Here is a 17,626-nt window from a genome sequence, read left to right as displayed (position 1 = left end):
AGAGCCTGGATACCCTTGTGGCTGATTAGTGGCAATTTATAAATCTTATTTGATTGATTAAGACATCATTTTTCATATCCTAGTAAATCTCTTTTTAAACAAACAACAAAAAATTGTAAAGTTAAGAATCAGATTGAAGTATGCTATGTACATTTTAAATGCAAGTGATTACAAAGAGTAATACAATGCAAAACTTTTCACAAATAATATATTCCTGTGAATAGGTATTGCTGATTACTGATAACCGATTGACACAAAATAACTCCAAACTTGTGTGAGGTTGTTGAATATAAAAAAATGAAACAAGATATGTCCGGCATAAGGCGTGTTCCTGATTAGATTCTAAAAGAATCAAACGGCAATTTGTCAGCATTTAGTTTTGTGATTGTTTCTTTTCTTTTGCCTCAAGATTATGAAAAGCAATTTAGAGAATATTCACAATTTTTAGACATGCTTCTTTTCAAAAGTTAAATCCTGCAATGTATATCCATACCTTGTATATATTGTATGTGTTTCATCTGTTCTTGATATGAAGCATGTTTGTGAATGTTGATTAGGGAATTAGAAAATTGGTCTGTGCGAGTTTCAGTAATAATTTCTTTTGAAATGTCATGACATTTTTAAAATTTCAAGGAACAAAGATTTTGTATAGAAATGTGATTTGCTGGTGTCTCGCAGCACTTTTATACCGTAGTAAGTGCCTCATGTAAAACGTCATGCAGGAAACTGGGAGGAGACTGGTTCACACAGAAAATTTCTCTTCTTGAAGCAGTCTCTCGCTGGTATCTAGTGAGAATTTTTAATGAAAGATACACGCAGGGAAAAAAATGGAAATTGTGCAATACAAAATTTGGGCACATTTTTGGATTTCACAAATTTCACTACTGTAATTAAGTTTTATGGTGTTGATCTATACCTCCTGACCTGGATACTGGCTGTGAGATAATAAGGTATATCTCATCTTTCACTACCGAAGAAGTGCAAATGGATTGTCCTAATTTTCAGTTGCACTTCTGCTGGACTAAGCTTTCCTTTAAGAACTAAAGAAGGCACCCTTCTTATGGACTTCGTGCCCCAGTGGCACTAGTGGCCTCTTTTACTATTTGTAACCATCTCTCTTGGCATCAGTGCCTCCAGAATAGACAAACTGGTATCTTTGTGAGAATCCTGAAAACAAGGGAGCCTGAAACCCAAAAGAAGAGTTTATAATGCCATTACATTTGTGGAAGTTATTAATGTCTTTTTGACAAGTTACTCAACCTGTGTGACCAAATTGGCTAGGTTTGTTAGACACTTCCAATGACATGCAAAAATACATCTTTATAGCAGTACTGACAAAACATTTACATTTGTGATGCCCCCTAAGAGGAGTAGGAGGGTCCAGCACTACCTACCTACAAAAGGAAAGATCTGTCCTATTAAAAAGTAATGGTGTGGGAGATTTGTCTAATTTCCTTTCTGCATAATTACACAATACTTTGGGAAAATTACACAAGGTGAATGCATTTCAAATAAAATAAATAAAATAGTGTGAAAAACACAAGGGCCATGTGCAACAGCCACTCACTGGCCTATAGCGCTTTTTCTGAGGTTTCATGGTAAGATTTAACTGTAAACGGTAAGTAATTATGCGATGTGGTGTAATAGTATGATTTTGGGAAAATTACATATTAAGTGTAATGTGAAAATCCTTGATTTAGCCTAACATTGCTGTTTAATCTAAATTTCGACTAGGTCTAATATAAACTGCTTTTTCTAGTTAAGTTGATGCAAGCCAAAAGAACCAGGAAAATTAGAACTCATGCAAAATTAATCCAAGCTTGTGCAGCCCTCTATACGTACAGCTCCCAGCTTCATCCTGTAGGCCAGCTCTATTTCCATAAAATCTGCAAAATGGGAACTTTCTCCCCTTTGAAGGTTTTGACATTTTCCCCATTCCGTATGTTTTCTCATTCCGTATACACCAAATACAGGGATTTAGAAGCTTATTCTAAATGTCCTACCACCTTGTCCTGCTGATCTATTTTTTATTGTATCTTTAAAATTAAGTGCAAGGGTATCTGACAGTTCTTGGGACACTCACAAGTGAGCCTCATCCATTGAACAGGTCGCTGGTAGCGACTTAGAAGCTTTTTTAGAAATTGTCTCCTTCCAGATTATTAATATGATTGCAACTTTTTAAAATGGTTTCTTAAATCAATACTTGACTGTATCAGCCATCTTCTTATCTTTACTTTCAATTTTTGAAGTTGTGCTTCCTGTTTTCATAACGTAGTTTACATCCTTGATCCTTATCTCTTACCTATATTGTTATTTGAATTATTACTTAGACATATACCAGCTGTTCCTCTCGGTGAAATTTTGTGCTTACCCAACCTCCCAAGTTCTGACACAGCGAATAACCTTGGGAGAAGTCTAGTTTGCCTCGTGTGGTCACAGTAACATAGGGGAATATTATCAAGACAGGCGATAAAATTATCGCCGCTTTAGCGGCAGAAAACTGGCGCTAAAACTGCAATAATGGGCTGGATAATATGCTCTATGGAATTCCAATTGAAGCCAATGTTAGATGTGAAGGACATCTAACATGGGCTTCAATTGGAAATCCATAGAGACTATTATCAAGCTTATTATCACCGTTTTAGCAGCAGTTTTCTGACGCTAAAGCGGCGATAATTTTAGCGCCTGTCTTGATAATATGCCCCCTGGTTATGTGGGAGAACAGCCACAGCGCACATCATGAGTGTGTCCTTCCTATCCCATAACCTCTCCAGTTACTTTCTTACAGTGCTTCAGTCTGATGGTCTTGGTGTTTCAATAAATGCGTCCTATAGTTCTGTGATGTGTCTTATCAGAAAGGTTTTAAATAGATAACTTGTGCATTACACAATCTGAATTTAGTACACAGAACTTTCAAATGTGTAATCTTGAAGATTTATTGTGGTAGTCTGAATTTAGGTACATATCCTACTCTAAAAGAATCTGGAAAAACCATGACAAAGAAACCATAAATCTCAGATCTACTTTGGGATTCAGGTGCTTTGTTTTTAAAAGGAGAAAATGGCAGATGTACAGTATCTCTCATATTTCTTTTACTTGAAGGTTACAGAAAACTGATGCTTCACATTTTTCTTTCCTGCAGACCCTTTCTACACCTCAGTATGAACTCATCATTGAAGCAAAAGACATGTCCGGCAGCGAAGTGGGATTAACCGGCACAGCCACAGCCACTATCGTCATCGATGATAAAAATGATTATGCACCAGAGTTTACCAAAAAGGAAGTAAGTATTTCTAAATTCATAAAACTGCAATATTTCACTTCAAAGAATACCTTCAACCTGTTGTGATGTTAGTGTAATTGCTCCTTATGAAGGCAGTGGCGTAGCAAGGGGTGTGTGGGCAGGCGGCACGAGTTTTGGGGGCGGCGGAGTCCATACCCCGCTCTTACCAAAAGGTCTAGTATGAAGCTGTATGACAGAAGAATGTTAGACAATGTTACATTAATCAATGGGCACTACTGAATTTTTATATTGCTTTGTTTTGCTAGGCTTATGTATAGATTCTGTGCTTTAAATGAATATTGCACATAACAAGAGAAGGTACATAATTGCATGATTTATCTTGGGAAGGGATGTTTTATATTAGAGAAAAATAGATGAGAGAAGTTAATGGGAATCTAAGAGACAAAAGGTGGGATAAGATATTTTAGTCAATAGCTAATAGTGGCATATAGCTCAACCTTAGATTCATCCATTTACATTTGACTCTATTCAAAAAAGCATTTAGCTTTGAGTAATTCAGAGAGGTGCAGTATAGTAAAAGGGGCCCATGTCCATGTTATGGGAATGTATTATAGTTGAATTCTATTAGAAAGGTGTTTTTGGTCGAGTCAGTAGGATAACTGAAAAATGTGCTACACTGTCTGTTTACTTCACTGAGAAATGATATGCCTGATAACCCGACTTTAAGATGTGGTCAGAAGCAATAGATGCACTGTGCTTTGGTGTTGTTAATGACCCAGATTCTCAACATTTTTAAATCGAGGAAGAGTCTGTGGTCGAAGAGAGTGGTGTTGATTTGGTACTGCTAGTTAAGATCAGAGAAGTAAAACCTAAGAAAAATATGAGGAGTAATGGACAGTGTTCAATAAATTGCTAATTTGCTGATTGGATGTGCTCAAAATGTAAGGTTTCCAATTGTGTTACCTACTGCATCTGTTTGTTTTCATGCATATTTTTCAAATATCTTTTTCTAGGTACCTCTTTTGAGGAGAATTTAGTATGACAGAGTTCAAAATGTCTGTATTAGTAACATTGCTTGGTTATTCACTTCTATGACTAAACACATGCATTGCACATTGTGGTAGTATTCATTTTTAATAGAAAATATTTTAAGAAAAGAAAGTTTAAATATGTCCCACAAACATGCCAAATTATTTAGCCCTACAAACGAAAGCCGTTCCTGTTTGTAGATCACCCACAGATAAAATCAATTGGTCAATTTAGTCATTTTGAACATGGCTCCTAAAACTGGATTAAAATAGGTTGCCAGTCATGCCCTCTGAAAGTCTCTGTCCAGATTTTGATTGTGACAATCAACAGTCTGTCACAGTAACACAATGGTATGTTAGTGGTAAACCAATTATAGGTTTTAGAATATGCATCACTGCACCCGACCTCCCTTTACTGTGTGCATTTTGTCTTGAATTGTGTTTAATTCTAAAGTCATGATGAAGTGATTGTGCCAGACTTTGGTTTGCAGTGGTCGCCTCAAGTTACAGAAGGGTGATATTCATGTCTACAGTAGAAATAATAGGTATTAAGCATTTTATTGCTATTCACAGACCGGCTTTGAAGCCTTTATCAGGGCACAACCAGATTTTGAAAACAAATCACCTGGGTCAGAATAGATAAACTGCCCAGATTGTGCTTTTTAGGGCTGAGGTACTATGAGGCATATTGTAAGCATGTGCTATTTGCTTCATTTCTTCTCTTATCGTCGGTGATGTTCTGGAGCACTGAAAATCAATATTTGTATTTTGACAATGTAAACAGCATGCAAATATTGTTTTTAGCTGCCAGGAAATAGCACGGTATTGTGGTGCTTGGTGCTGTAGGAGCAATATTTGATATAAAAGTCGCTGGTATGTTTGATAATCTCTTTTTAGATTTCTCTTACTTATAGCTCAATGTACGTTTGGTTTTTTCCTGTTGTTTTTGTGGTCATCCTTGCAGAATTGTCAAGGATGGGGAACATTAATAGGCATGTTTGACTTGCATATTTACATCATAGTCAATTAGATTGTGACTATGGAGGGATGACGAAAAAACATATTGATAAAATTTTATAAAAAATAATTAAGTATCGTTCAGAGATGAGGCCAGTTAAATTTGAGAACTAGGTTTCATCTTCTGCCCAAACAGAACATGATTTCAAGCTCAGCAGATATGTTACATGGAATTTTGCTGCAATAGTCGAAATTCAACTATTGTGCCCTCCTCCAAGTTGTGCTTGCAACGCGTCCCCTTGGTATACCCATGTAAAGCAAGCTGGCAGCAGGAGATGGGTTCATAAAGGCAGGCATGAAGGAAGATATTTAAACCTGAAACTGGTTCAGTGAGTTCAGTACTCAGTGTTGACATTAATATGTAACCTGCAGGTCGCAAATTAGAATCCTTACAAGGTCAACTCAGTTATTAATGCTTCCAAGATCAATACATTGAGTATCATAGGTTGGATAGTGGTTAGCCATGATATTTAAAAGACTGGGCAACATCATAACTGTGGCATTAATTGCTATATCAAAAATAAATTGTTCCTATAAATACTGTCATGTACCATACATGGGAGCTTGGTGGAACGCCCCTTATCACCGTTTGTATATAATACAATTAAGCACATTCCTGCTGTAACAGAGGTCGAACGAGGAAAGATTCAGAGGAATGCAGCGCATACCATATATTTCTAGGCACAATAGTCATTGGCATTTTTCTAATCGTTAAAACCCATTAAGATAAATGTATAAAGTGTTTGAATAGGGATAGTCTGTGAAGGAATTTTTGCGAAATGTAGTGCGAAAGTGTAAACGCATTGCCTATTGGCTACACATACATATGCGCATCAGCTATTAAGCCCACTGAACTATCTTAGTGGAATTAAAACCTACAGCTACACAGGCCTCAAACCGCAGAGCTGCATAGTGCTGCAAAGCATCCGTGCAGCAGATGCAAGACAAGTCTGTAGATGCTTCAACGTTCAGTGGATTTCTTAATTCAGTTAAATGCCACTTTAACCCAGCAGTATCCAGACAACCAGATAGATAGAACCGCCTGTACCAACTCTCTGGCCAACTTCAGTAGGAAAGGGTTAGTGCCTCTCTGGTTATATTGCTACAAGGTTCATGGAACCATAATCTCCTCCATCCATGAATCCTAAAACCCCTCAACACCTTTACACTCTACCCATCCTTGAAACCCCAAAACACCTCACACACCTTAACACCACTCATCCATGAGCCCAAAAAACCCTTCACCACTCCTATAATACACCCATCTCTGAACCCTAAGAGCCCCTTTCTACGCCTAACTCCAGGTATTCCTGACCCCTACAAACCCTTCATCACCACAAACATTACCCATCCCTGAACTCAAAAACCCTACAATAGTCCTAAAATCCACCCAATTTATTGTAATTTTAGATTTTTTCTTTAAATTATCTTTCTTTTAAATGTTTTCCTTTCATTTAAGTTTTTTTTGTATTTTCTTAACATTCTTTCCTTAAAATTGTATTTCTATGAGTTTGTTTCCTCCATTATGCTTTCTATGTGTTCGTTTTTCTATGAATTCACCTACTACCAGCAAGAACATATAAAGACAAATATGTGTCCAAGAAAAGTCAGGTTTTTAATTTCTTTCTGAACCGAGTATGGTTATCAGTGAGGCAAATATCCAGAGGTAAAAAACCTATCGCCCGCCTGCTCTAACTTTCCTTATTCATTTGGTTTTAGCAAGGACTAGATTAAGGGATTTCAAATCGCTTGTAGGTTTATAGAAATCCACTCTAGCCTGTAAAATACCGGGTCCCAAATTATACAGGGCGTAATGAGCATGGCATAGAAGTTGATAGGTAGCCAGTGGAAAGTAGCTAAGCAAGCCGATGCAGAACTAAATCTGTCCATGTTACAGATTAGCTTGGTGGCAGCATTGAATGAACAGAACCAACACAATGGCCTGTGATGCCCAATCAAAAGGCTGCTTTGAAGAGTGAAGATGGAGAGAACCAATGGTAAGTAAGGGTGTACCGAGCATTTTACTGTATACAATACCTCTTGCAGCAAATAGCACATGCGCTCTCTTAGGCGAGACTGAAAAAGGGGACCCTCAGACCCACTCTTCATTTCACTTTGTCGACCTGCCGAAGGACTCTCAGAGGACTGCCTGCTGCTGTGGCATGCTGTGCACTGCACACGATTGCTTTGCTGCACCTGGAAGGTTTGCTTTTTGCCTGCAGCCCGCTTTGAACCCTCGGAACCCTTCCCTGCTGCTTGAGCCCTGTTTAATCACCTGCACCCAGGACTATCAGAGTGACTCCAAGGGCTAGTGTGCTGGCTGCCTGTTTAGAGTCTCATGGACAGAAAAGGCTTCTCCATCTTGAACCTGCAACTGGACACAGCCTGAGTGAGTCCTAATCTCTACCAAGTGGTGCCCCTCCAATCCTGATCCCTTGGTACCGGTGCTAAAGGTGCCTAGATCGCCAAAATTCAAAGCTTGAGACACAGAAAACTTTTAGCAAATCCTGCTCTGGGAATGGAGGAAAGACCGGGATCAACCTGCTTGTCTATTCGCTCATGGTACATTGCCAGTTGGCCTGACTTCATAGCACCTCCCACTACATTCTTCTTGCAGCAGCATATCCTGTTCAGCGATCTTTCGCCAAAGGGGTATCCGTGGTTCACATCTTGGGACTCTCATCGGCTATAGCCTCCTGCCTTGTCCCACTGGAGTTTTTCAACTTCCAAAAAGATGACTAAGTCTAAATGTAGAAATCTTCACTGTGATTCCACCCAGTGATTCCCTGATGATGATAATCCCTCCTCGGACACTACCTGCATCCGTGCCACACTGAATTTTGCCTTCTCAGAATATTTTTAATGAAATTTCTTCTAAGTCTGAAGGTAAACGCTGACTGGGCCGAATCCACTTGTATCCGATCTGCTCTCCATTGTGATCAGCGATACTTGTTTATTTGACCAGGTCTCGCACGACTAGATGTCCGAAGTTGGTGCTTTGATTTTTAGAAGTTAGATTTTAATTAACATTTCAAAAATTCGTAACTCCAGTTCTAATGATTGGATTGTTGTCGTTTTTGTGTCAAATGTATTAAAATGTACTCCATTTTTTATAAATTGGTGTAGGATTTTTCTTGTGTGAGGTTTTCACTTTATTGCTGTTTGTGTACTGTATAAATATTTTACACATTGCATCTAACTTAAGCCTAATTCCTATTGTGGCAAGCTACCAGAGAGTTAAGCACAGGTTAGTTTAAGACTTTTGTGGTTCACCCTGATGATGATTGTGGCTGTTGTTTGAATAGGGGTTCGCCCCCTTTCAACCAAATATCCAACCCAATTTCTCACAGAGTGGTTTAATCAAGCTTACCTTTACCAAGCATTGTGTGTGTGTGTGGGTGTGTGTGTGTGTGTGTAAAAAATACCCTTCCATCCCCTCTGTCTCATCCCAAACCTTTCTGACTACTATGAACTCCCAAATAACCTTCTCAAAATTTGACCCCATCTTTAACCATTCCACCAAACAATCACCCACGATCACTACTTGCAAAAAAAAACTACAACTTCCCCTTTATAAATCCATTCATATAATTCCATCCCTTTCCCGAACCCTCTTTTCAGGCCCATCCCTATCATTCAGCCCTACTCGAAACTCCACTATACCTGTATTAAATCAAGAGCGCAAACCTAACATAGCCAATGCACAAGAAAAAAAAGCAAAACAAATGTTACTAACTGCAAATCTTGGGTTCCAAATTAGCATGCTACTCGCCAAAAATGTGTTTCAATACTTCGACAGAGGTCGTAAGAGCTATATAAATAAGCTTACAATTCAAGAAAGTGTGAAAAACATGAGAATATCTCATACCTTCCTTTCCATTGTCTTCTAAAATTGGACTTCGGAAAAATTAAATATCCTAATTAAGTGCTACAAAAAAAGCCTAGTGAAATCTTACATGTTTTACACTTTTCATGCTCTGCAAATTGGTGTCAATAAACTATTCTTGCTGTCAGGATTATTTGTCTGGAGCTGCATTAATAAAATATAAACATGAAATAACAGAGATTTGGAACAGGGAGGCTGAGACTGACTGGATATCTGTATTGACAGAGAGAGCTGTGAATTAAATGCAGAGACATAAACTCACGGAATGTGCTGAGAACATTGGTTTATCGCGAGCATTCAATCTGTAAAAGTGCATTGCTGTCAATACAAAAGCAGCAATGTCTGCATCTGTGAACCAAACTCTATTATCATCCAGAATATATATGACCACCAGGTATATCAGAAGACGACCGACCAACATACGCCCTGTTATTGAAACACCCACGCAGACGATGAAGTGGTGATAACCCCAACCAGATACCTTATAGTACCACAAGACAGCTTTAATGTGTCACTAATAGTGTGTGTTGTACTTTAGTCCTGAGTTTTTAATCTCGACCTCCAACAACATCGACTCAAGAATATTGATCACCACCATATTGTCAAGGTGAGTATTTGGAGGTATACGTAGATAACCATTCTTAACTAAAATCTACTTACCTCCAAGATCTATATCATCAATGGATATTTAGAGTGAAGAACAGCAAATCACTACTTACATATGCTCACTTACCTTGACCATATAGTGGTAGTCAATATTCTGCAGTTGATATTCTTTCAGGTCGATAGTTTTTACCTAGTTATTATGACATGCAATGCTTCCGAGTATGTTAGGCCCCCAACTGCAGTGTTTTTGTTGTGTAGGTGTTGAACCCTTTTTTATCCAACTACAGAACCTTCCAGAACCACAATGAATAACTGATGTAATGAAATGCACCCACAATCGTTATTCCAGCTTAATTCTACTCACTACATCTAGAGGACTGTAGGCAAACCCTGAAGAGCGAAAAGACACATTAGGAAGATTAGAGAAATGAAGTGCTTAATTTGTGCTCAACATTTGCACTTATAACTTAGCATGGCACATATTTATGGCAGCCAAACACATGGTGGTGCTTTCAGACTATTTTTTAAAAAGAGAACAGGCATATAGTGTCTAACAATCTGATATATAATGAATTCTAGCTTGCCCATGCCAATCTTAGAGCTTTAGGTCACTTGATGTAGTCCAATTTGTCACATTTGTAGGAGTGTGATGGTTAGTAAATACTGGTATCTGACAGCTTTAGCAGGGACTGTAGCTGATACAAACTGCAGTGGCCTCCTAAGGAATAACATTGGACATTGAAAGTTGGACATCCGCAACTAAAGGGGAGGAACGGGACATAACAGAGCCCTGAAGCCGGAAATGAGGCAACAAAATGGTCTGGAAACTGGACTGAAAGAGGAATAGAGGGCAAGCAAACAGGGAAACACCATAACAGCTATAAGCATGCAGTGTCCTGTTACAAACGCACGTTTTATGTACGGCACACTTGATGAAGCCTTTGGTCATCTGGGAACAGGTCATTCTGGAGCTCATTCGTAGCCTGAACCACCAACATCTGCTTGCATGTCCCCAGGGTCAGTGCGTGCAACAGTGGGTTTCAATGTGGGCTCAGGAGAATGCCCCTTACTTACCACCTCAGCCAGCATTGGCTGGGGCGTAGCTTGGTCAGTAAGATTGGGAGGGAGGGGTGGGAGTGAGCTTCTGATTTTACTCCAATCAGCCTGGCATATAATGTTTAAATACAACATACAACAAGCAGGGTGCATGAGAGGGGCCTAAAGGGCAGTGGAAAGGGAGAGGCGTGTGAATTGGTCGGAGCACTAAGAGAGACAATATTTTGTAAAATAACCACTATTTGTGAGGACTTTCAAAGCAGAGTGTGTGTGTGTTTTTTCAGTGTGTATGTACTATTCCTGGGGAAATCCGATTGGCATCTCACAATACCCGACTGAAAGCACCTGCATCCAACTATTTATCAGAAAATGCATTTATTGAGGTGGTGTAACACCCCAAACACACCCTCTCCCCGAAGCTACGCCCCCACATTGCCCGTCTTCTATACAAGAAGCTATCCCATGCTTACCATAAATATTATCAATAAAAGAATAGCAAAAATGACTTCCATTTCCTACATGGAATACTTGTGTAAGTGAGGACACCCCGGTAAGCAGTCACAATCTCCCTCGATGGAGCGTCTGTCTGCAAGGAGCCTGGATACAGGGTCAGCTTTAGGGCAGTGCAACAGGTGCGGCTGCACAGGGTGCTGGCCTGTGGAGGGGGGCGCTGATCTCAGGGGGGGGGGTGCTGTGTTTAGCAATAACTTATGATTGGAGAGATGAGGGGCACTTTTGCTCAGTGGTAGTAAGAGAATCTGAGGAGGATGTCATGAGGTGGGGGCGCCAAAACTGATTGTCGCACCGGGCGTCACCAGGGCTAAAGCCGGCCCTGCCTGGATACATCTCTGTAAGAAAGAGCATAAGCGGCGGCGGGAAAAATCCGGTTAAATAAGCCCTTGCATTATTGAAACAAAATTATTATAAGGGTAAAAAACTCATTGTTAGAAATACCTGCACCAACAATAAATGAGATGGGAATGACACGCAAGCCAAAATATAAATGTAAGTGTTGACATTGGGGGAGCCAACAGAGAAATTGCTGACATCTGGTGTGACAGAAATGCGTTGGGAAGTGCAACATTTTAACAGAAACATCAGGCATTCATAAGAAATGTATGGAGGAATGGACCTCCTAAAATAAAAATGTATTTCGAACATCCAGTGAGGTAAAAAAAACAACCTGAACAATACTATAGGTCTGTGATAGTAATGCGCTCTATAAACCCCGTCCTCAGCTGTGGGAGGGGTCAGTCAGTATCCGAAATGATCGTAGTGTAGGTTCGCTTCAGTGCCAGCCACCGTTCCACGTCAATCACTTTTCACCGCGTCACTGACTTTGGCTCTGTACAGCTCTCGGCGGCCCTGTGGCTAGGTCGGCGCTACGCGCGAGCCACCTACATACATGAATAGAACTCTGACTGACACGCGCGCTGTGCAGAAAAATCGCATCGACACCAAGGGTGATTTGTGACAGAAATGTACACTCTACGAGGCACTGCACTAAGCACAAAGTGTCACTGGTGACGGAAACGTGCACGTCAAAGCGTTGCGCTCGGTTAAGACGGCCCATGACAGAAATGCGTGCTGTGCCAGACACGTGCCTCAGAAATAAACGTGTTTTGAGACATACATTTGTCAGGAGTATGAGGTCATTATCATAAATGCAACTCTAGGCAGAAGGAGATACCAATGACTAGCATGAACGCTAGGGACAGACATTTTTGATGTGTCAAAGACCTTGCTCAAAAGCAGAAACAGATCTGCGAAATATGCACAATTAGACAAAAGCCAACCGTGCGCTCAGAGAGGGCTGTGAACAATGGGTACAGAAGAGAAAACGACCACTGGAGGACTCTGACAGCAGAGCAAGGGCGGACAGATGCTGGTGTCAACAACAATGTTGTGTGTCTGTGACAGAAAAGCGAGTGGGGCCTAATCTGCAAGAAAGGTGTGTGACAGGAATGCACAATGTGACAAACCCCTGCGTCTACAGCAGACAAAATGCTTTGACGGAAATGTGCAACGTGACACAGACTGATACATACACCAACTACAACAGTAGCAGAACTCTGTGACAGAAAAACACAATAATGCAGATTCAAGCCTCGCCAATGCATAAGTGAAAGACACCTGCTGCAACAGTAGGAAACGGCAGGCAACAACAATGGCCAAGAGTGGTCTATGCACAAAGTGCACGAGAGAGGTCTTTATTGCAGGCGCAAGATGGTCGGATATCTGCTTCAGCAGCAGTTTATCTCTGTGTTACTTGCGTACAGTGACACACATGTCGGCACAAAGGGACTTTATTGGTTGGTTGGAGCAACAGTTCTCTGTTCTCCACTCCTGGTTCCCTGAGGCAGCTCCTTACCTGCTCTGCTGGCACCAAACCAGCAAAAAAAACACTTCATGTTGGCTTTGTGATAAGCTCAGCCAGGCCTAGGTTTCCAGGATTTGAGAACAGCCCGTCGAACTGGAACGCACACAAAGAAAATCTCAGAAGTGCACTCTACTGAAACTTCATACTTAAAGCAAAACTATGTCACTTGCAGGTGACAGAAATTTCGTGCAACATACATGGACATTTTTGTCTTAGAGAACAAAGGTTGAGGCTGTTTCCTGGAGCAGGAATGGGCCGTGGTGAAACATATCTCATAGAGGATAGGTTTCATGGGCAGAGTGCTTCATTTTAGCTAAGATTCTGTAGTCCAGGCCACTGTGGTTCAAATCCAGCTAAACCAAGCCTTTAGAATTTTACCAATACAAAGTTGTAATAGTATTCCTGGAGTGGTAAAATGATTTTGCCATTTTTCATCTCAGTGTGGATGAAACTGTGCTAATCCTATGCTTCAAGACTTCGCTGTATAAATGGCAATATAATTTGCCATTTACTTGCTCTGTGTAGATGGCACTGTGCAAATCCTATGCTTAAACACTCAGCTAGAAAAAGAGACATTTGAGGTCAGCAGAGTGTCAGTGGTGTTGGAGAGTGCTCCATATAAAGGAGCTGCTCTCCACCTAAAACTTGGGAACTACCCAGAGTTACCTGCTTCATTTTTAGCATAGTTGAAAATGACCATTCTTGTGCCCAAAGGTAACTATTACTCGCGCCCTCGCCATACACTGCTAATTACCCCACATATTACATCACTCAAAACATCTTCTATGACAACATTGATAATATCACTGCAACATTTGCTGTAAAATTTTTGATGAGAGAACTTTGCATGGCCGGGGCGCAAACTATAGTTACCTCAGGGCACGAGATATAGTTACTTTAGATAACTCTAACTAGAACTGCTGAAAATCTATGGTTTGTGTGTGTAAAATCTGAACCTAACTATAACGTCCCTGTAACCTTTGGCCTTTTTCAGTGTACATATATATATATTTATATCTATATATATATATAGTAAATATTCATATATGTTGAGTTAGGTATAGAAAATCTATATCATTTTACCTGTCAATATCATTGACTTCGAAATTTTGGCTTAGGGATAGCTATATTCCCTACTTGATAGTCCAGCCCCAAACATATTGCGGACAGTGTACACGCATGAAAGCTGAACACATAGAAGATCTTGTATATCAAAGAGACATCTTAGCTTGACTAACAACCTATTAATTACACAACCAGCCACATCAAATACACAAATCAAAAACATAGAAGTTTCTCTATGCAACATGTCAGCTAGGAATAGCACGTAGATTCTGTCCAACCCTCTTTGCCTCTAGGAAAGTACTAAACCTTTTTCTTTTTTACCTATCCCCGATAATGTTTTTGAGGAGCCCCATCCATCCATTAGGGACCACCTAAGTGACAGAAAGCCAATGGCAGAATCACAACTAGTAATGTTTGGGTGATTTGTAAAAATACCCTATCAAAATAATAATATTGTTTAAGCATGAAACTTGAGCAACTTATATCCTTAGATTGTCATTGAAATGTTAGGTTTTGAACAAGCCCTAGTTCAAAGCAGGCAGGAAAAACTCTGGATGATGTAAGCAAATGGCACATGTGTGGGTTCTCGCATTAACTTTGAATTAGTAATTATTTAAAGGATGCTTCGCTGACAGTCAGATTCTAGTAAATCTGACCAGAGTGTGCCTAAGAAACCAGATTATCCACCTATTAATGTCCCTAATAAGGAACATTTCAAAATATAAAGTGAGGATTTTGCATTATCAATATCAAAAGAGTACCTCATTAGTCATACAGTTGTGCCAATTCCAACTATGTTGGAGCCCACATGCACCTGCCTACAATGAGAAGTCCACTGTGGTTCTGTTGGGGCTAAGGTAGCATCAGTAATGAGGCATTCAGCATGTTGTGAGAATCTCTGTGGATATTTTCAAGGCCAGGCTTTTCTGCAGTTGTTGCTCATTTTTTAGCAGAGGAGCAAGTAGGTGGTCTGTGCGTTAGTTTATTTATGTTTGTATACAACATCAGTGGGACCCTAACAAACAAATCAGGTATCTGATCTTAACCTCTTCAGTGCCCATGACGAGATAGTCTCGTCATGGAGCACGGTCGCGCTGTGCCCATGACGAGACTATCTCGTCATGAACCCCACCCACTAATAAAACGCCCGGCACAGGAGGGGGAAAGGGCGTGGCACAGAAGGGGTTGAAAAACATATCCCCTCTGAAAATGAAAACAAGGCATAGACCAGCAGAAGCCTCAATTACTTTCAGATAGGCAGCCCTGAGACACAGAACTGCTTTTTAAAATCCCCATATCGTTGTTGTGCACAATTTGGTAGATGACAATGGGGTCTTTGTAATAACAAGTTTGGTGTGGTGCTATCCTTCAGTGCTGTGTAGGTTTGTTTGTTCCATTTAATATTTTTGCCTGATAATGTATTGGAGCGTTACAACAAACAAATGATGGACGGAATGCTGACAATGCATACATTCTCCCCCAGTCAAGAGATCTGGGTTAAATCCATCGTTCTTTTGCCCACTACACCACCCCAGTTCAGACATGGCCATATGCAAATCAGTCTTGACCCTGTGCCTCATGGGAACAGTCCAGCCCGAACTGCCAAGCCATGTCTTCCCTGGACCGGAATCAAGCATCCTAGGACCGGTTTCTGGCTATCAGCCGTCATCAGCCAGGATAGCTTGACTCCAGTGGCGTAGTGAGCACGGGTCCCACGTCTGGGAATACCCATCCCACTTAGGGCGAAAAGCGTTACAACAAACAAATGATGGACGGAATGCTGACAATGCATACATTCTCCCCCAGTCAAGAGATCTGGGTTAAATCCATCGTTCTTTTGCCCACTACACCACCCCAGTTCAGACATGGCCATATGCAAATCAGTCTTGACCCTGTGCCTCATGGGAACAGTCCAGCCCGAACTGCCAAGCCATGTCTTCCCTGGACTGGAATCAAGCATCCTAGGACCGGTTTCTGGCTATCAGCCGTCATCAGCCAGGATAGCTTGACTCCAGTGGCGTAGTGAGCACGGGACCCACGTCTGGGAATACCCATCCCACTTAGGGCGAAAAGCGTTACAACAAACAAATGATGGACGGAATGCTGACAATGCATACATTCTCCCTCAGTCAAGAGATCTTGGTTAAATCCATCGTTCTTTTGCCCACTACACCACCACAGCTCAGACATGGCCATATGCAAATCAGTCTTGACCCTGTGCCTCATGGGAACAGTCCAGCCCGAACTGCCAAGCCATGTCTTCCCTGGACCGGAATCAAGCATCCTAGGACCGGTTTCTGGCTATCAGCCGTCATCAGCCAGGATAGCTTGACTCCAGTAGTGGGCAAAAGAACGATGGATTTAACCCAGATCTCTTGACTGGGGGAGAATGTCTGCATTGTCAGCATTCCGTCCATCAATTGTTTGTTGTAACGCTTTTCGCCCTTAGTGGGATGGGTATGCCCAGACGTGGGTCCCGTGCTCACTACGCCACTGGATTCAAGCTATCCTGGCTGATGACGGCTGATAGCCAGAAACCGGTCCTAGGATGCTTGATTCCGGTCCAGTGAAGACATGGCTTGGCAGTTCGGGCTGGACTGTTCCCATGAGGCACAGGGTCAAGACTGATTTGCATATGGCCATGTCTGAACTGGGGTGGCGTAGTGGGCAAAAGAACGATGGATTTAACCCAGATCTCTTGACTGGGGGAGAATGTCTGCATGTAAGCATTCCGTCCATCAATTGTTTGTGATAATGTATTGGAATCAGGGCAATTATGCCTTGCTCCTCTCCAATCCCCTCATCTGAAACCATTGCTGTTATGAAAAAGTGTAGTAATTGAGAAGCACACTCTTAACACACATTGTAAGTGTCTTCAATGCTAACGGAAGAGAGCCAGGTCGCTTGACCAGTGTAATGCCTGGAATGGACCTGTGGAATTATATTTAACTCATCAAAAAATAAGAGCAAAATCATCTGCGTTTCTGTAAAGGGTTACAACCCACACTTCCCAAGAACCTGTCCCCAATCTATATAATCATTTGTCTCATAGGGATCTGTGGCATGAAATAATTTCAACATCTGCAGAAATGTTTGAAAGGCGCCTTTGGTGGTACATCATTCGATACAAAAGAGTAATTGCATGGCATAACTATGTGGTGTTCTGCACAAATATTGGTTACAGAATATTATGGGGTCCAACTATTGCAGGTAAGCATAGGTTCTTCCCTCCTCTATCCCTCCTTGCATCATCCCAAATCTCTTTTACTAGTCAGATATCCCAAATAAGAATGTCTAAACCCTCTGACTCTTCCCCCTCCCCTCTACTCATCCAAAACCTCTTC

The 17,626-nt window shown here is 41.0% G+C and overlaps 1 protein-coding gene across 1 annotated transcript in view; it reads left to right on the top strand.

The window, feature by feature from the left end:
* CDH13 (cadherin 13) overlaps positions 1–17,626 on the top strand; it is a 2,339,058-nt gene that overhangs the window by 1,739,750 nt on the left and 581,682 nt on the right. Inside the window, exon 8 of the mRNA XM_085638428.1 lies at positions 3,143–3,283. Within this exon, the coding sequence (XP_085494554.1) occupies positions 3,143–3,283 (141 nt within the window). The remainder of the gene's footprint in view (positions 1–3,142; positions 3,284–17,626) is intronic.

Source organism: Triturus cristatus, chromosome 12 (assembly GCF_964204655.1).
Source record: "Triturus cristatus chromosome 12, aTriCri1.1, whole genome shotgun sequence".
NCBI classification, from domain to species: Eukaryota; Metazoa; Chordata; class Amphibia; order Caudata; family Salamandridae; genus Triturus; species Triturus cristatus.
The sequence above is the reverse complement of the archived record's forward strand: the minus strand, read 5'-3'. Positions and strand labels throughout refer to the sequence as shown.